This window comes from Spodoptera frugiperda, chromosome 28 (assembly GCF_023101765.2).
Source record: "Spodoptera frugiperda isolate SF20-4 chromosome 28, AGI-APGP_CSIRO_Sfru_2.0, whole genome shotgun sequence".
Classification (NCBI taxonomy): Eukaryota; Metazoa; Arthropoda; class Insecta; order Lepidoptera; family Noctuidae; genus Spodoptera; species Spodoptera frugiperda.
This window is the reverse complement of record NC_064239.1, coordinates 1,716,772-1,737,515: the sequence shown is the minus strand read 5'-3', so window position 1 is coordinate 1,737,515 and position 20,744 is coordinate 1,716,772. Positions and strand designations below refer to the sequence as shown.

The following is a 20,744-nucleotide window of genomic DNA, read 5'->3' as shown; positions in this document are numbered from 1 at the left end:
CTACATGGATGTTGTAACTATTGTTACTCAACTGTGCGACGAGACAAGGGTACGTGTTTATTTAATTTTTAAAGTCCCGACCCATTCGTCTACAAGATTATACCAGTTGTGGTAATTCATATAACCCATTGTATGTTTTCACGGCTTTAATACGAGGTAATGTTGTTTTTGAAGATTACAATAGTAAATATAAATTATTGATTATGAGCTTTTTTTTTTCATGCAAAAGTATCTACGTATAGGTTGTTATAAAAGAGCTATCTCTGTCACTGTCTCTGTTGCTTCGTCGCATCGTGGCGCATCGTGAATATTTGTGCAGAGTAGAGTCAATGTTTATTTAATGCTTTATGTTCCCAAATTGAATTAACTGGTCTTACGAAATTTCTTCACTATTGTAATCTTCAAACACAACCTTCATTTAACAACCTTCGTTTAAAGCCGTGGCAGATAATTTTAGCACACCTTATAGGTATGTATTGTATTTTTTTCTCTAATAGATAATATCCATGACAGGGTCACCCGTTGTACAACATATGCTTAAATGTTTGATTTCTTTTTTAAAAATGGTGTGTAAATAATTATTTATTTATCTATCTTTTGATACCACCGCAATTTGGATTCTAATACAATATTGTATCAGAAAATAATCACTCTTTCATTTTGTTCCATTTTTTTAAATAAGCCTTCTGGCGCCGTGCAAATATTACGTAAGCAGAATTATTACAAATATTTACACCCCCTGTCAGCAAAAGTAAGAAAAGCTCTTACCCCTTCCCCCTATGCTTACGTAAATATTTTATGAAACCCGCTATAGCATCCAAACGTAACGAGCATAAACAATGTGAGGTTTGCCATTCGTGTAAAAAAGTAATTACTATTGATGGTGTAATCATCATTGTACAGCAACGTAGCTTAGCAGATCTCTGGTGGAAAGACAGCCTTAAAGCTGGCCTCTTACATTGCGTCCACTAGATATACAATTAGTACCCTCATAGCTATGGTTCAGCTGTTATTTTCTTTAGTTTCTGGTTACGTTATCAATGGGATAAAAGTGGGAATGAAATTAATTAGCTTGTGCTATTTGTCACCTAGTTATATTAATTATATTAGGTACTTATTAGGGACCTAACAAGGTAGCTATCAATGACCAATGTAATGTACACAATACGTTTATGTGTAAAAGAGATGCTACTATATAAATATAGCTGTGTCTCGTTTTTTCTCTATTATTTAATAGCTCGTAATCAATTCGCAGCTTGTAGCTTGTAGGCTATTCCGCTTACTTCGGCTGTTGACCAATGAATTACCTAACTTATTGTTTATTTATTATTATTTTGATGTATACTTATATCTTTGTATACTTTACCTTATTGCCACAATTTACATGTATTTTAGTTTATAAATATCCCTTTTTGTACCCTGATTATAATCTGTACAATTTAGGAACATAATTGATTATATGTATGATCGTTATTATCATAATAAATGAAACACACACCGTAATATAATTAAAATTATTTATTATCCTTCATCATATTTCTAGCATACTAAACGTAATAAGTGTATAATAATAAATAATTGAATAGTAATTTAGTTTTTAAAATATTTCAGCAATATACATATTAATAACTCGATAATAGGTTTAAAAGTTCAATAACTAAATTAAAACATGCAAAGTAGGCGAATCATTATTGTATTAGTTTCATAATTAACTCGTATCTATGAACATTGAACATATCCCACAATTTGCTAATAATCTGTCTGTTTATACTACACTAATAATAATAAAAGTTCATAAATATAAAAATTAAAAATGAACGATTAACTAGCGACGTTTCAAAAGTGATAATAACACTCTTTATTTATTTATTCTTTACAAATCTTTGGCGAACTATAACAATATATGAGAATAAACATTTCAATGGCTAGCTAATAAGTACGGGAGGTCAGTGTGGGAACAAGGCTCCGCGTACGTATTACACATGTGGTGCAGTCGGCCCAGTCTCAGGAACGAAACAATAACTCCAATGCCATAATCGAATACTCTATAAAAGTTAAATAGTAGGCGACTTTAACAAGTCTCTTAAAAACTTTATTTAAAGATTGAACGTATTTATTTCAGTGTGTCTTCAACTGGGCAGACTGGTCAACGATCCCATTAAACAATAATTTCTCTAGTGTATTTATTTAACTAAATTGTTTAGTACAACAACTTGGGGCTGAGTGTTAGCGACGAAACATAACTGCTTGGAGGCAGCCTCTGTACAACGTTCAATATCGCGAACATCCGGTGTTGTCGATAACTAACTTATCTATCGATAGGTAGCCTGAAACTCTATCGATATCGGTACACGCGCTCAACTCTTAATTTTTCTCTATTTTAGTATAACAATTTGATGAATAAATCCTAGTTAGAGAGATGGTTTGTTCCCAGCTCACAAACTTTAAAAATGTTACTCGTTTAAAAAACTCGTGTACCGATATCGATAGTTGTCTTAACACTAATAATAATAAAATTAATTCGAGTTAGTTTAATAAAATGATATAGTTATGGCATCAACATTGTACATATTTGGTAACGCTTTACGAGTGTAGGAGAGCAACATAAAGTGTCGTAAGTACATAGGTAGGTTGTATGGACGATCATTACAAGCGTATATCACAGGCACCGTGTGGTGTCCCTTCGTAAGCTATACATATGCAAACAGAAACACGGAGATATTCAGGATTATTCGGGGAAATATAAACACCAACTCTGAAGGCATTCTCATATATTATATTTTGTTTGAAACGACTGAAACACTACCTTAGTTTATACATAAGTATTAGATGGTCTTTTATTTACACAATGTTATAGTTATATTAATTTAAAGGGTATATAATTTATTCTTCATATACTATTTTACAGTTATAATACATTGGTGGGTGGCATCGAGTGTGGTCGATGATCGATTATATATAAAGACCAATCTTTTACAGAATCTTAATCGATTACAAGTGTCAGGTCCCGAACAAGCCTGAACACATACCGTCCTCGCTCACTCTTAAACTATTCCAATATAAGTTATCCAGAACAATGTAAGGGACATAGTTTACGAGTATTTAATTGGTTCATCATTTTATACACCTCGGGTTTATCAGGCGACTGAGAACCTTCAAAATGTGAACACGAGCTTCATCTGCATAGAATGTAGTTACAAGCTATCTTCAAATTCGTGTTGTAAGTGGGCTGTTCTAATGTACAGTTCAGTATCGGCTTCAGTCCAGTCGCCCGTATAATTTTACCCTTACATTTTATCAAGTATGGCGTGTAACCATTCTAAAAAACGGTTAATGATTATGAATTCCACTTAGCATTAACACAGCGACACCCTGTCACCCGCCCGGGCGGTCCCGGGGCAAAAGGCTAGTAAGCTCCTAAAGATATGACGTCATATGTATGTACAAATCGAATTACTGTGGAACATAGGTACACACGCAGCCCCCGCGGCCGGGCCCCGGCCGACACACCGTACCTACCTACCTGCAGTAAGCGTACACTACATCTACAATAAGTTCTGTTACTTGGCAGTTCGTATTATATCTCTACGCTAGGATAAATCCTTGTCAATATCTATAAAGTACTTTGAAGTCGGTCGGTGTGTGCGGGACGGAGCTCCAGTGGCCGCGGTCGACTTTACAATTTAAAAATAACCTGTGACGTCTGTCCAGAGTCGATAACTAGTAAGAATCCAGTAGGGTAGGTGAAGCAAACTAGGGAACTGATATCGGTAACAATATATTATTTGAGATGTTACGGACGGCGCGATATTGCGGCGCGCCGAGTGCCCGCGACGCCTCACGCGCGCACTCCCCGCGCCGCTTACAATCTTTAGCTGAACTATGAGAGTAATCTTCTCTACCTAAATCATACTCCAATAACTTGCCCTAAGGTAACTTTAAACCTCTAACTTAACCAAACGGTTATACCATTCATAACTCGTGCTCTACCATTCTATACCGATAAATTATCTCAATTAACCTTAACTAATCTAAAGGTAGGGCTGCTGCAGTAACAGTATTCTGGATAACTTATCAAAAATTAAATTAGTAGTATATTCTCATCTCATATAATATAGTAGGTTTATGTGAAAATATGTCGATCTAATGCAGTAAGTTAGGAAGTTAAGATAACAACGAGTGTCTAGTAGTAGATGCTAGTACTAGAGAGTACAGCTAGTACAGCCAGTACAGCCAGTACAGCTAGTACAGCCGAGGAACGCAACAGTAACAGGTACACGCTAGTACACAAATAAGACAAGTACGATATAATAAAGTAAGTACGAACGTGTGCTTGAAGCTAAACTATGCTAAGCGATAGAAAAAATAAATAACAGAAAGGAGATATGACTAGATCGTTTTGTTTCAATACTAGAACCTACTATTCATAAAAGCACTATGCGCTCTCTCCATATTTTTATTATATAAATAGATATAATATGATTAATAATTCCCAATTCTAAGGTTTGTTTTTTTTCTGATTAAAATATTGGCATTCACCTTATGTACTAAGTAACATCGAGCGGGGCGCGGCGGGCGCGTTGTATATCGCGCGAATGACGTCACGCCCGCCCTGCCGCCCGCGCCCGACCTCTAACTAACTATATCGCCTTAATACGACCCGCCTTCGATTCGCATACCGCTTACCAACGATTCAAACGTCCTTGAGTGCATCGATTATGTTCACGTGTACGCGTGCGCTACCACGTATTGGAGTATGCGAACGATATATATAAATATATTATAAAATGTCAGGAGTTAATAGTTTTTAGAAATTCGATTTCGTAATACTAAGAATGTTGTTGATGTGTCGCGAGTGGCGTCGCGTGACGTCGCGCTGCCGCGGAGTGACACGTGACAAGTGAGTGAGGATACTTCAGTAACGCAGTGGCACTAACTGGGGTGAAGATGTCGCCTGTCGGCTGTCGGAAACGAAGCGAGCGAAGCGCGTCAGTAGTCGAGCAGTAGAATGGACAGCGTGAGATGAGGATGAGGGCGGTTACGCTACAGTACGAGACAGTATAAAAAGTAGCGACAGACTAGTGGACCCGAGAGTGATGCGGCGCGCTGCCGCCGGGCACGTGTGCGAGTCGGACTCTACGGCAGACAGTCGGCAATATCTGCCTACGTGAAATTATTTAGATACATTTAAATAATTGCAAAGCATACCCTGTATCCTAGAATCACTTTTATGGCGATTGTTTTATACATTCTGAAAGGACTCATTAATCTATTACAAATGTTCGCGTCTCCGCAATATATTTTTAGGGAATTTTAATTTTAATCAGTATAAAGATATAAGTACACAATATTATTAATCGTCCCGGGCGGTGCCCGGGCGCATTACGCCTACATTACCCACGAGGTGATATTATCGATAGTCGATATACTAAGTATACGTGTTCGGGTTTGGCATCCATTTGTGTATCTGTAACCTAAGTCGGTCGCGGCGCGGCGTTGCCGCCGTCGGCGTTGCACTCAACACTTGCGACCCGAGCGCGACCAGTGGCGACCAGTGGCCGTCCGCGGCGTCACTGCCCGCCACGAGGGCCAGGGTGGACACACACTGCCTAACCATACTGAGGCCGGCTCGCAGTCGGTTTACGAAACGAGACCACGTCGACGAATTATCTACAACGGTAACGTAAGAAACATCCATCAAATAAATACTTAATCAAATAAATACGAGGCTAAAACAATTATAAAAAGCGTAACAACGTATTGCACAACGGTGAGATAAGACTTTAGAGAAAAGAACTAGAGAACACTTAAAACGATTTACTTTTATGTTTTTTTTTCGAATATCGTTTAAACACACTGCTTACTTGTAAATCATAGTATCGCCTAAAACTAGAATACTATATCAATATAATATAATTATTTGTGTAAATATAAAATTCTATGTCTTGTGGTGAGTGTAATATTTGACTAGAGCGGGCGGCGTGGCGGAGGGCGACCCGAACCAGGCCACTGCATGTGGGTCCTGTGGCCCGGGCCGGGCCCTGCGCGTGGGCCCCCGCCGCCCGGCCTGGGTCCCTGTGACGGCCCCACGGCCAGGCCGCGGGCCCCGCCGGCCGCGCCGCGCGTGCCACGCTGTGCGACTCGCCCGCGCGCACACAATATATCTAAGGTATCTCGTATTATTATATATTTATATTGGTACTTTTCTTGATTATGAATCTATTTCTTCAGTAGAAATTACACTAGTTTTGTATTCTGTTAGTTCGCGCACCACTCACTGTTGACTCCCGGGACGCATTAAGTCACAGTTATTGTATTCAACACCTTAACACGAATAGTTTTTATATATGTATAATGTATAGACACTCACACACGAATGCTTTAAACAAATTAGGGGAAGCGCGCTCCGAGAGAATTGACATCGCGACCTCGCGAGTGTGCCGCGCGCGCGCCCCGCGCCCTCTCTGCTCGGTATTGTCTAATTAACTATCTACAGATCTTTTACAGTCAGACACATTTGTTCTGATAACAAAATAACATAACATTTGTAAGCTAATGTCATGTTACACAGGGACATTTTCAGGAATTTCCATTTAGTATGTACAAAAATAAATAGTGATTTTTCTTTAGAGTAAATCTCTGAAAGTGTCCCTATCATGATCGTTTAGCTTGGAAGGGTATCAATCATTATACTGCAGGGAAGTTAAGTTTAGATAACAATAACAGGGTAGAGTAGGAAGAGAGCGGAACGTGAGAGTTGGCAAGATCTCGGGTTTGGCAGGAGGGGCGCGGCGAGCGGTCGGCTCGGGAGCGGTACACACATATGCAATACAGAGACGAACGGCCTGTACAGTCCATTATGTTGATATTATATTTTTTATATCACAGCCCATATTGGAATTTACAACACATAATAACACGATCTTTTGAAACGAAGGCCTAAGTATTGAATCATGAAGTGCACTTTGATTTGTACACAGCGTTAATACAAACATTTAATTTTGTCAACAACATCGTTCACTAACATGTAGGTTTGTGAGGTTGCTGGCCGTACCATGGACAGACAGACGCGTCATTACAACGTGCTACTCAATATTATACATAGTCGTAGTTACAAGGTATATAGTATAACTGTACATTCGCCGCACACTGTGGTGTCGTGGTAATCGCAGGTACAGTACATTGTCATCTCGAGTAACGCCGTGAGAGAATGTCGTGTGGTACGAGCCAGCCACATAGCTTACACACATACACACACACATTAAAATTTAACAAAATATAGGACATTATAAATACTCCAATAGTGATCTATGCGAGCACTTATATTAGTGTGATCAGTTCGGCGGGGGGAGACAACAGTGTCTGCGCGCGCGCGGCGGGCGACGTGCCGGACAGGGCCGGGCCGAGCCGGAGAAGGCCGGACGGGCCGCACAGGGACAGGCAGGCCGGCCCGGCCGAACGCACCGGACGGCCGGCCTGGCCGAGCCGGCCCACCTGCTCTCTGTCGTATATCGGCTGCCTGCCAGGCACACGCGCGCTATCGCCCGCGGCGCTGCGTTTCCTTGCAATATACAATCATTAAAATACACTTTTTTTCTTACATTTTCAACTTACTTAATAAATTCAGTTTGGCTTAGTTCAAGCAAATAACTAGTATAATAAATTTATGTTAAAAGTTTCAGTTAAACGTTAAGTACTTAGAAGTAGAAGTATGATTACGAATGACAAAATTTTTATAACGTGTCATTTTATAATAATAATAATAATTTAATCAAAGTTAATAAATTGTATATATAATAATATAATAGAGTAATTTAATGATTAATCGATAATGATAAGAATGAAGCATTCCTACGCGCTGATTTAATAAATTACTTTTAACTAATTTAGTATACTCGCCGAGTGGGCTTGCATAATTCTTTAGGTAAGTATGTAGGTAATGATATTTGCTATACAATAAATGTGTAGTAAATTCCATAGAATTGTTGATAACACGCGAACTGGCGCGCCTCGGGCGTGCCGTGCGCTCCGGCCGCCACCTGCAACAACGTCACTCTCATTACTTACTGAACTATCATAGACCACTGTTGTACCATGTCAGCATGTATATAGGGTTGTCTACGTACCATGGGCACGCGATGAGCGCGCAGGGACGGCGTCTTGGGTTAGTAAGGCCGATTGGCATCCTTGGGTCGCTTAAGTTGGACCTTCAGCCGCTTCATGCCGATCTGAAAGCCGTTCATCGCCTGGATCGCCGCCTGCGCCGACGCCGGGTTGTCGAACGATACGAAGCCTGGAATAAATATCCAGTTCATTTAGTACTTTAAGTCCAGTGCGAAGATTTGTAATTAATTTAGGAAGTTATGTTTATATTAAGAAATGTAGTTGTAAAAGTACAACGAACCGAAACACTTGCTCTGGTTGGTGGCGCGGTCGATGAATACTTTGCTGCTGATGACGTTGCCAAAGGGCAGAAACATCTGCATCAATTCGGCGTCCCCAAACTCCTGCGGCAGGTGGTAGATGAAGAGGTTGCAGCCCTCGGGGCCCGAGATGGAGCAGCCTGGGAACATAAGAAAATCTTTAAAGAACTCACAAATCTGCCTCTGAACACAATCACGAAAGGGTTTTGTTAAACGGGAGGATTGTACTAAATGAAGTAATTTAAGGTGATGTTATACTCTTTAGTTCAACTCAAGACATTAGTATGAAAGAAATGATTAATGGAGGTTAAGACGACGCAACTGACGAACTTACTGTGAACGATAAAAGTCAAGTTATAATTATTAAACAAAAATCTGAAGTTAGAGAATAAATAAAGTTAATACGTTACATGTTATAAAGACACATATCCATAGAACAGCGATACGACAGACACAAAGATGCACATGACATGTAGTGTACAGCGACAGACGTGAGGTACGGTACAGCAGAAACTAGTGAATGTGCGGGAGAGGCTGATCGTAAGCCATCAGTGTGTCACTGTATACTTGGAAGAACATCAACTATGACATAAACACATAAACTGAAGACAACACCAAATGCTATCCAGCCAAAATGTCCATGGACAAATAAATAGATGATGTTGTTGCATCATCCTTTATTATTGAACTTATTGTATTTATGGCTGAATAACAAACAGAAGTACATATAACAAAATCAATAAAACTCCAGTAATATTAAATATTTTGAGTTTATTGATTTTCGATGATCTCCGTAAACATAGAGAGCTGGTTAATGGAAGTGGATGAAATCGTCTGCTGAAGGACGGGGTTAGTTCCGTGGCGTCGTCCTTGGAGCTCCACTTACCTTCTCTTTGCGCAGGCGCAATCGTTGACATCGGTGGCGGGATGGGCTGCGGAAACTGCCCATATACCGCTGGATAAGCTGTAGAACATTAATTTGCACATTTTCACAATGAACACCTATAGTTGCGTACATATACATGCATGTAACAACATTATTATAGAACAATAATCAAGCTAAAATCATATCCATTGATATACAATTAGGTTTTCTTTTTCTTTGCCAATTCTTACATTTTTTGTTTCAATTTTGGTGGATAAAATAATAGACATATAACATTGAACACAAACTACTATTGAGTACTAATCATAATATTGAGTAGCGTGATTTGAACAGCGCACAGTATCCTTTATGGGTGGACACAACAATGTACTAGTAGTCGATCGATCTGCTAAAAGGCTTGTAAGTTTGTTTTAATGTAAAATAATATTTGGTAGCAGATCAATCAATCAGTAGATAAATATATAAACAATATACAAAACACCCGTTTCCCTTGCATCGGCAATTACAATATATACCATTCATTCAAAATACACAGACTTATAGTAATTACTGAATACTCATTCTATACAAAGGTTGTGAAATATTTGCTTTGTTTGTTGCTAAAAGAAATCGATTTCAAGAAATGTGATAGCACTTTCGTCTTTAAGTATGATGCTTAAAACTCAAATTTCTTTTAGCAGCAACGTGGCTAACATTAAGTTTAACTTGACCAATAGTTAACCAAATGGTATCGGTTCTAAAAACTACTACGGATAATCCAATTTCACAAGTTACTTTGATTCACCAGCAAAATATATCCAGAAATCATTATCGTGATAAATTTTAGTAAGTAATTAATAACATTTAGTCTGAAATGGTCTATTGGTCAAGTCTGAAGCAGGTAACTAAAGCAGTTCGTGTGTAGGGTATGGGGCGGTCCCACTCACCGACTCCGGGGAAGGGCTGCATGCCCGGGTAGGCCGCGTGTTGCAGTGCTGCTGCCTCACCATTGGGCAGGCCTTGTGCAGTTACTGGAACAGCTGGAAAATACAACATAAGCGTGTAATCAAGCTATGACTTTAATACATGGGTCTTTGTAAATGAAAATCAATTCTATATCAGGGGCAATACAAATGAAAGTCGAACAAACATGGGAGTTCCACAAGGTTCAATATTAGGCCCGCTGTAAATTGGCTGCTATAGTCAAAAATACTTACGTCCAGTGAAGGTCTGATGTATGCCGTTGGTGTAGACGGCATCTTGCGGTGGGGGCTGTCCGTTAGCAGTCTGAGCGGCCATGTTGAAGCCAGGCATCGTTGGAGAGGGCAATGATGGCAGAGCTCCATTCAGTGGCTGCCCGCCACCCGTGCCTATCGCTAGCCCAGAGAAGTTATCTGAAATTGAACCATAAGTATGAATTAGTATATTCGTAGATTAAGGAAGTTGGAAGAATCACAACAATAGTATGATATCATAAAGTCTTTCATTAGACTTTATGATATCAAGTAGAAAAGACGTATATTTGTAGGGTAAAGAACAATATTTACCCGAGGAAGGTGGTACCACAGTGTTCGACATGCCGTTGAGAGCGTGCGAGGCCAGTGCTGTCATCGGACTGATGTAGCCTTGTGCCGTCGCAGCGACCATCAACGCTGCTTGTTGCTGTAATATTCCAAATCATACATCATAATCATAAAAAATGACAAATTTTACCGTCGTAGCCGGTGCTACGAAATGCTATATGACGTTTGCTTCGGCTGTTGACCAATGAATTACCTAACTTATTGTTAATTTATTATTATTTTGATGTATATCTTTGTATACTTTACCTTATTGTCACAATATACATATGTTGTAGTTTCTAAATGTTTTGTAACCTGATGATAATATGTACATTTTAGGAACACAATTACTTATATGTATTATCGTTATTATCATAATAAATGAAACACACACCGTAATATAATTAAAATTATTTATTATCCTTCATCATATTTCTAGCATACTAAACGTAATAAGTGTATAATAATAAATAATTGAATAGTAATTTAGTTTTTAAAATATTTCAGCAATATACATATTAATAACTCGATAATAGGTTTAAAAGTTCAATAACTAAATTAAAACATGCAAAGTAGGCGAATCATTATTGTATTAGTTTCATAATTAACTCGTATCTATGAACATTGAACATATCCCACAATTTGCTAATAATCTGTCTGTTTATACTACACTAATAATAATAAAAGTTCATAAATATAAAAATTAAAAATGAACGATTAACTAGCGACGTTTCAAAAGTGATAATAACACTCTTTATTTATTTATTCTTTACAAATCTTTGGCGAACTATAACAATATATGAGAATAAACATTTCAATGGCTAGCTAATAGGTACGGGAGGTCAGTGTGGGAACAAGGCTCCGCGTACGTATTACACATGTGGTGCAGTCGGCCCAGTCTCAGGAACGAAACAATAACTCCAATGCCATAATCGAATACTCTATAAAAGTTAAATAGTAGGCGACTTTAACAAGTCTCTTAAAAACTTTATTTAAAGATTGAACGTATTTATTTCAGTGTGTCTTCAACTGGGCAGACTGGTCAACGATCCCATTAAACAATAATTTCTCTAGTGTATTTATTTAACTAAATTGTTTAGTACAACAACTTGGGGCTGAGTGTTAGCGACGAAACATAACTGCTTGGAGGCAGCCTCTGTACAACGTTCAATATCGCGAACATCCGGTGTTGTCGATAACTAACTTATCTATCGATAGGTAGCCTGAAACTCTTATCGATATCGGTACATGCGCTCGACTCTTAATCTTTCTCTATTTTAGTATAACAATTTGATGAATAAATCCTAGTTAGAGAGATGGTTTGTTCCCAGCTCACAAACTTTAAAAATGTTACTCGTTTAAAAAACTCGTGTACCGATATCGATAGTTGTCTTAACACTAATAATAATAAAATTAATTCGAGTTAGTTTAATAAAATGATATAGTTATGGCATCAACATTGTACATATTTGGTAACGCTTTACGAGTGTAGGAGAGCAACATAAAGTGTCGTAAGTACATAGGTAGGTTGTATGGACGATCATTACAAGCGTATATCACAGGCACCGTGTGGTGTCCCTTCGTAAGCTATACATACGCAAACAGAAACACGGAGATATTCAGGATTATTCGGGGAAATATAAACACCAACTCTGAAGGCATTCTCATATATTATATTTTGTTTGAAACGACTGAAACACTACCTTAGTTTATACATAAGTATTAGATGGTCTTTTATTTACACAATGTTATAGTTATATTAATTTAAAGGGTATATAATTTATTCTTCATATACTATTTTACAGTTATAATACATTGGTGGGTGGCATCGAGTGTGGTCGATGATCGATTATATATAAAGACCAATCTTTTACAGAATCTTAATCGATTACAAGTGTCAGGTCCCGAACAAGCCTGAACACATACCGTCCTCGCTCACTCTTAAACTATTCCAATATAAGTTATCCAGAACAATGTAAGGGACATAGTTTACGAGTATTTAATTGGTTCACCATTTTATACACCTCGGGTTTATCAGGCGACTGAGAACCTTCAAAATGTGAACACGAGCTTCATCTGCATAGAATGTAGTTACAAGCTATCTTCAAATTCGTGTTGTAAGTGGGCTGTTCTAATGTACAGTTCAGTATCGGCTTCAGTCCAGTCGCCCGTATAATTTTACCCTTACATTTTATCAAGTATGGCGTGTAACCATTCTAAAAAACGGTTAATGATTATGAATTCCACTTAGCATTAACACAGCGACACCCTGTCACCCGCCCGGGCGGTCCCGGGGCAAAAGGCTAGTAAGCTCCTAAAGATATGACGTCATATGTATGTACAAATCGAATTACTGTGGAACATAGGTACACACGCAGCCCCCGCGGCCGGGCCCCGGCCGACACACCGTACCTACCTACCTGCAGTAAGCGTACACTACATCTACAATAAGTTCTGTTACTTGGCAGTTCGTATTATATCTCTACGCTAGGATAAATCCTTGTCAATATCTATAAAGTACTTTGAAGTCGGTCGGTGTGTGCGGGACGGAGCTCCAGTGGCCGCGGTCGACTTTACAATTTAAAAATAACCTGTGACGTCTGTCCAGAGTCGATAACTAGTAAGAATCCAGTAGGGTAGGTGAAGCAAACTAGGGAACTGATATCGGTAACAATATATTATTTGAGATGTTACGGACGGCGCGATATTGCGGCGCGCCGAGTGCCCGCGACGCCTCACGCGCGCACTCTCCGCGCCGCTTACAATCTTTAGCTGAACTATGAGAGTAATCTTCTCTACCTAAATCATACTCCAATAACTTGCCCTAAGGTAACTTTAAACCTCTAACTTAACCAAACGGTTATACCATTCATAACTCGTGCTCTACCATTCTATACCGATAAATTATCTCAATTAACCTTAACTAATCTAAAGGTAGGGCTGCTGCAGTAACAGTATTCTGGATAACTTATCAAAAATTAAATTAGTAGTATATTCTCATCTCATATAATATAGTAGGTTTATGTGAAAATATGTCGATCTAATGCAGTAAGTTAGGAAGTTAAGATAACAACGAGTGTCTAGTAGTAGATGCTAGTACTAGAGAGTACAGCTAGTACAGCCAGTACAGCCAGTACAGCCGAGGAACGCAACAGTAACAGGTACACGCTAGTACACAAATAAGACAAGTACGATATAATAAAGTAAGTACGAACGTGTGCTTGAAGCTAAACTATGCTAAGCGATAGAAAAAATAAATAACAGAAAGGAGATATGACTAGATCGTTTTGTTTCAATACTAGAACCTACTATTCATAAAAGCACTATGCGCTCTCTCCATATTTTTATTATATAAATAGATATAATATGATTAATAATTCCCGATTCTAAGGTTTGTTTTTTTTCTGATTAAAATATTGGCATTCACCTTATGTACTAAGTAAAATCGAGCGGGGCGCGGCGGGCGCGTTGTATATCGCGCGAATGACGTCACGCCCGCCCTGCCGCCCGCGCCCGACCTCTAACTAACTATATCGCCTTAATACGACCCGCCTTCGATTCGCATACCGCTTACCAACGATTCAAACGTCCTTGAGTGCATCGATTATGTTCACGTGTACGCGTGCGCTACCACGTATTGGAGTATGCGAACGATATATATAAATATATTATAAAATGTCAGGAGTTAATAGTTTTTAGAAATTCGATTTCGTAATACTAAGAATGTTGTTGATGTGTCGCGAGTGGCGTCGCGTGACGTCGCGCTGCCGCGGAGTGACACGTGACAAGTGAGTGAGGATACTTCAGTAACGCAGTGGCACTAACTGGGGTGAAGATGTCGCCTGTCGGCTGTCGGAAACGAAGCGAGCGAAGCGCGTCAGTAGTCGAGCAGTAGAATGGACAGCGTGAGATGAGGATGAGGGCGGTTACGCTACAGTACGAGACAGTATAAAAAGTAGCGACAGACTAGTGGACCCGAGAGTGATGCGGCGCGCTGCCGCCGGGCACGTGTGCGAGTCGGACTCTACGGCAGACAGTCGGCAATATCTGCCTACGTGAAATTATTTAGATACATTTAAATAATTGCAAAGCATACCCTGTATCCTAGAATCACTTTTATGGCGATTGTTTTATACATTCTGAAAGGACTCATTAATCTATTACAAATGTTCGCGTCTCCGCAATATATTTTTAGGGAATTTTAATTTTAATCAGTATAAAGATATAAGTACACAATATTATTAATCGTCCCGGGCGGTGCCCGGGCGCATTACGCCTACATTACCCACGAGGTGATATTATCGATAGTCGATATACTAAGTATACGTGTTCGGGTTTGGCATCCATTTGTGTATCTGTAACCTAAGTCGGTCGCGGCGCGGCGTTGCCGCCGTCGGCGTTGCACTCAACACTTGCGACCCGAGCGCGACCAGTGGCGACCAGTGGCCGTCCGCGGCGTCACTGCCCGCCACGAGGGCCAGGGTGGACACACACTGCCTAACCATACTGAGGCCGGCTCGCAGTCGGTTTACGAAACGAGACCACGTCGACGAATTATCTACAACGGTAACGTAAGAAACATCCATCAAATAAATACTTAATCAAATAAATACGAGGCTAAAACAATTATAAAAAGCGTAACAACGTATTGCACAACGGTGAGATAAGACTTTAGAGAAAAGAACTAGAGAACACTTAAAACGATTTACTTTTATGTTTTTTTTTCGAATATCGTTTAAACACACTGCTTACTTGTAAATCATAGTATCGCCTAAAACTAGAATACTATATCAATATAATATAATTATTTGTGTAAATATAAAATTCTATGTCTTGTGGTGAGTGTAATATTTGACTAGAGCGGGCGGCGTGGCGGAGGGCGACCCGAACCAGGCCACTGCATGTGGGTCCTGTGGCCCGGGCCGGGCCCTGCGCGTGGGCCCCCGCCGCCCGGCCTGGGTCCCTGTGACGGCCCCACGGCCAGGCCGCGGGCCCCGCCGGCCGCGCCGCGCGTGCCACGCTGTGCGACTCGCCCGCGCGCACACAATATATCTAAGGTATCTCGTATTATTATATATTTATATTGGTACTTTTCTTGATTATGAATCTATTTCTTCAGTAGAAATTACACTAGTTTTGTATTCTGTTAGTTCGCGCACCACTCACTGTTGACTCCCGGGACGCATTAAGTCACAGTTATTGTATTCAACACCTTAACACGAATAGTTTTTATATATGTATAATGTATAGACACTCACACACGAATGCTTTAAACAAATTAGGGGAAGCGCGCTCCGAGAGAATTGACATCGCGACCTCGCGAGTGTGCCGCGCGCGCGCCCCGCGCCCTCTCTGCTCGGTATTGTCTAATTAACTATCTACAGATCTTTTACAGTCAGACACATTTGTTCTGATAACAAAATAACATAACATTTGTAAGCTAATGTCATGTTACACAGGGACATTTTCAGGAATTTCCATTTAGTATGTACAAAAATAAATAGTGATTTTTCTTTAGAGTAAATCTCTGAAAGTGTCCCTATCATGATCGTTTAGCTTGGAAGGGTATCAATCATTATACTGCAGGGAAGTTAAGTTTAGATAACAATAACAGGGTAGAGTAGGAAGAGAGCGGAACGTGAGAGTTGGCAAGATCTCGGGTTTGGCAGGAGGGGCGCGGCGAGCGGTCGGCTCGGGAGCGGTACACACATATGCAATACAGAGACGAACGGCCTGTACAGTCCATTATGTTGATATTATATTTTTTATATCACAGCCCATATTGGAATTTACAACACATAATAACACGATCTTTTGAAACGAAGGCCTAAGTATTGAATCATGAAGTGCACTTTGATTTGTACACAGCGTTAATACAAACATTTAATTTTGTCAACAACATCGTTCACTAACATGTAGGTTTGTGAGGTTGCTGGCCGTACCATGGACAGACAGACGCGTCATTACAACGTGCTACTCAATATTATACATAGTCGTAGTTACAAGGTATATAGTATAACTGTACATTCGCCGCACACTGTGGTGTCGTGGTAATCGCAGGGTACAGTACATTGTCATCTCGAGTAACGCCGTGAGAGAATGTCGTGTGGTACGAGCCAGCCACATAGCTTACACACATACACACACACATTAAAATTTAACAAAATATAGGACATTATAAATACTCCAATAGTGATCTATGCGAGCACTTATATTAGTGTGATCAGTTCGGCGGGGGGAGACAACAGTGTCTGCGCGCGCGCGGCGGGCGACGTGCCGGACAGGGCCGGGCCGAGCCAGAGAAGGCCGGACGGGCCGCACAGGGACAGGCAGGCCGGCCCGGCCGAACGCACCGGACGGCCGGCCTGGCCGAGCCGGCCCACCTGCTCTGTCGTATATCGGCTGCCTGCCAGGCACACGCGCGCTATCGCCCGCGGCGCTGCGTTTCCTTGCAATATACAATCATTAAAATACACTTTTTTTCTTACATTTTCAACTTACTTAATAAATTCAGTTTGGCTTAGTTCAAGCAAATAACTAGTATAATAAATTTATGTTAAAAGTTTCAGTTAAACGTTAAGTACTTAGAAGTAGAAGTATGATTACGAATGACAAAATTTTTATAACGTGTCATTTTATAATAATAATAATAATTTAATCAAAGTTAATAAATTGTATATATAATAATATAATAGAGTAATTTAATGATTAATCGATAATGATAAGAATGAAGCATTCCTACGCGCTGATTTAATAAATTACTTTTAACTAATTTAGTATACTCGCCGAGTGGGCTTGCATAATTCTTTAGGTAAGTATGTAGGTAATGATATTTGCTATACAATAAATGTGTAGTAAATTCCATAGAATTGTTGATAACACGCGAACTGGCGCGCCTCGGGCGTGCCGTGCGCTCCGGCCGCCACCTGCAACAACGTCACTCTCATTACTTACTGAACTTTCATAGGCCACTGTTGTACCACATCAGCATTATACAGGGTTGTCTACATACCATGGGCACGCGATGAGCGCGCAGGGACGGCGTCTTGGGTTAGTAAGGCCGATTGGCATCCTTGGGTCGCTTAAGTTGGACCTTCAGCCGCTTCATGCCGATCTGAAAGCCGTTCATCGCCTGGATCGCCGCCTGCGCCGACGCCGGGTTGTCGAACGATACGAAGCCTGGAATAAATATCCAGTTCATTTAGTACTTTTAGTCAAGTGTGAAGATTTGTAATTAATTTAGGAAGTTATGTTTATATTAAGAAATGTAGTTGTAAAAGTACAACGAACCGAAACACTTGCTCTGGTTGGTGGCGCGGTCGATGAATACTTTGCTGCTGATGACGTTGCCAAAGGGCAGAAACATCTGCATCAATTCGGCGTCTCCAAACTCCTGCGGCAGGTGGTAGATGAAGAGGTTGCAGCCCTCGGGGCCCGAGATGGAGCAGCCTGGGAACATAAGAAAATCTTTAAAGAACTCACAAATCTGCCTCTGAACACAATCACGAAAGGGTTTTGTTAAACGGGAGGATTGTACTAAATGAAGTAATTTAAGGTGATGTTATACTCTTTAGTTCAACTCAAGACATTAGTATGAAAGAAATGATTAATGGAGGTTAAGACGACGCAACTGACGAACTTACTGTGAACGATAAAAGTCAAGTTATAATTATTAAACAAAAATCTGAAGTTAGAGAATAAATAAAGTTAATACGTTACATGTTATAAAGACACATATCCATAGAACAGCGATACGACAGACACAAAGATGCACATGACATGTAGTGTACAGCGACAGACGTGAGGTACGGTACAGCAGAAACTAGTGAATGTGCGGGAGAGGCTGATCGTAAGCCATCAGTGTGTCACTGTATACTTGGAAGAACATCAACTATGACATAAACACATAAACTGAAGACAACACCAAATGCTATCCAGCCAAAATGTCAATGGACGAATAAATAGATAATGTTGTTGCATCAAGCTTCATTATTGAACTTATTGTATTTATGGCTGAATAACAAACAGAAGTACATATAACAAAATCAATAAAACTCCAGTAATATAATTATATTTTGAGTTTATTGATTTTCGATGATCTCCGTAAACATAGAGAGCTGGTTAATGGAAGTGGATGAAATCGTCTGCTGAAGGACGGGGTTAGTTCCGTGGCGTCGTCCTTGGAGCTCCACTTACCTTCTCTTTGCGCAGGCGCAATCGTTGACATCGGTGGCGGGATGGGCTGCGGAAACTGCCCATATACCGCTGGATAAGCTGTAGAACATTAATTTGCACATTTTCACAATGAACACCTATAGTTGCGTACATATACATGCATGTAACAACATTATTATGTAACAATAATCAAGCTAAAATCATATCCATTGATATACAATTACGTTTTCTTTTTCTTTGCCAATTCTTACAATTTTTGTTTCAATTTTGGTGGATAAAATAATAGACATATAACATTGAACACAAACTACTATTGAGTACTAATCATAATATCGAGTAGCGTGATTTGAACAGCGCACAGTATCCTTTATGGGTGGACACAACAATGTACTAGTAGTCGATCGATCTGCTAAAAATAAGTTAAACTGTCTTAATGTAAAATGAATATTTGGTAGCAGATCAATCAATCAGTAGATAAATATATAAACAATATACAAAACACCCGTTTCCCTTGCATCGGCAATTACAATATATACCATTCATTCAAAATACACAGACTTATAGTAATTACTGAATACTCATTCTATACAAAGGTTGTGATATATTTGCTTTGTTTGTTGCTAAAAGAAATCGATTTCAAGAAATGTGATAGCACTTTGGTCTTTAAAAGTACGTATGGTGATTAAAACTCAAATTTCTTTTAGCAGCAACGTGGCTAACATGAAATTTGACTTGACCAATAGTTAAAATGGAACCAAAAGGTATCCGGTTCCAAAAATTACAACGAATATTCCAATTTCACAAGTTAATTTGATTCACCAGTAAAATATATCAAAAAAATCATTTTCGGATAAGTAATAACATTTAGTCTGAAATGGTCTATTGGTCAAGTCTGAAGCAGGTAACTAAAGCAGTTCGTGTGTAGGGTATGGGGCGATGCCACTCACCGACTCCGGGGAAGGGCTGCATGCCCGGGTAAGCCGCGTGTTGCAGCGCTGCTGCCTCACCGTTGGGCAGGCCTTGTGCAGTTACTGGAACAGCTGGAAAATACAACATAAACGTGTTATAAAGCTACAGTTTTAATACATGGGGTTTTCTAAATGAAAATGAGTTATATATTAGAGGTAATACATATGAAAGTCGAACAAACATAGGAGTTCCACAAGGTACAATATTAGGACCACTGTAAAAATGGCACCAATATTGGCTGCCATAGTAAAAAATACTTACGTCCAGTGAAGGTCTGATGTATGCCGTTGGTGTAGACGGCATCTTGCGGTGGGGGCTGTCCGTTAGCAGTCTGAGCGGCCATGTTGAAGCCAGGCATCGTTGGAGAGGGCAATGATGGCAGAGCTCCATTCAGCGGCTGCCCGCCACCTGTGCCTATCGCTAGCCCAGAGAAGTTATCTGAAATTGAACCATAAGTAACAATTAGTATATTCGTAGATTAAGGAAGTAGGAAGAATCACACAATAGTATGATATCATAAAGTCTTTCATTAGACTTTATGATATCAAGTAGGAAAAGACGTATATTTGTAGGGTAAAGAACAATATTTACCCGAGGAAGGTGGTACCACAGTGTTCGACATGCCGTTGAGAGCGTGCGAGGCCAGTGCTGTCATCGGACTGATGTAGCCCTGTGCCGTCGCAGCGACCATCAACGCCGCTTGTTGCTGTAATGTTCAAAATCATACATCATAATCATAAAAAATGACAA

General features: G+C 39.8%; 1 protein-coding gene across 21 annotated transcripts in view; it reads right to left on the bottom strand.

The window, feature by feature from the left end:
- Window positions 1-1,500: 1,500 nt before the first annotated feature.
- The window catches only part of LOC118264903 (CUGBP Elav-like family member 3-B), a 628,396-nt gene continuing 609,152 nt past the window's right edge, over window positions 1,501-20,744 (bottom strand). For 3 of the 21 annotated variants that reach the window (XM_050705739.1, XM_050705719.1, XM_050705738.1), the window contains 8 exons: window positions 20,586-20,700; window positions 20,256-20,432; window positions 19,973-20,065; window positions 19,047-19,124; window positions 18,141-18,317; window positions 17,863-18,029; window positions 17,234-17,776; window positions 1,501-7,494 (listed from right to left, as the gene is read on the bottom strand). In XM_050705739.1, the coding sequence (XP_050561696.1) occupies window positions 17,902-18,029; window positions 18,141-18,317; window positions 19,047-19,124; window positions 19,973-20,065; window positions 20,256-20,432; window positions 20,586-20,700 (768 nt within the window). In that variant the 3' untranslated portion in view covers window positions 1,501-7,494; window positions 17,234-17,776; window positions 17,863-17,901. Of the gene's footprint in view, window positions 8,040-8,126; window positions 8,294-8,404; window positions 8,582-9,309; window positions 9,388-10,235; window positions 10,329-10,505; window positions 10,683-10,835; window positions 10,951-11,246; window positions 17,777-17,862; window positions 18,030-18,140; window positions 18,318-19,046; window positions 19,125-19,972; window positions 20,066-20,255; window positions 20,433-20,585; window positions 20,701-20,744 lie in introns of those variants that run through there. The other 18 variants (XM_050705723.1, XM_050705729.1, XM_050705721.1 and 15 more) reach the window with 18 other exon arrangements.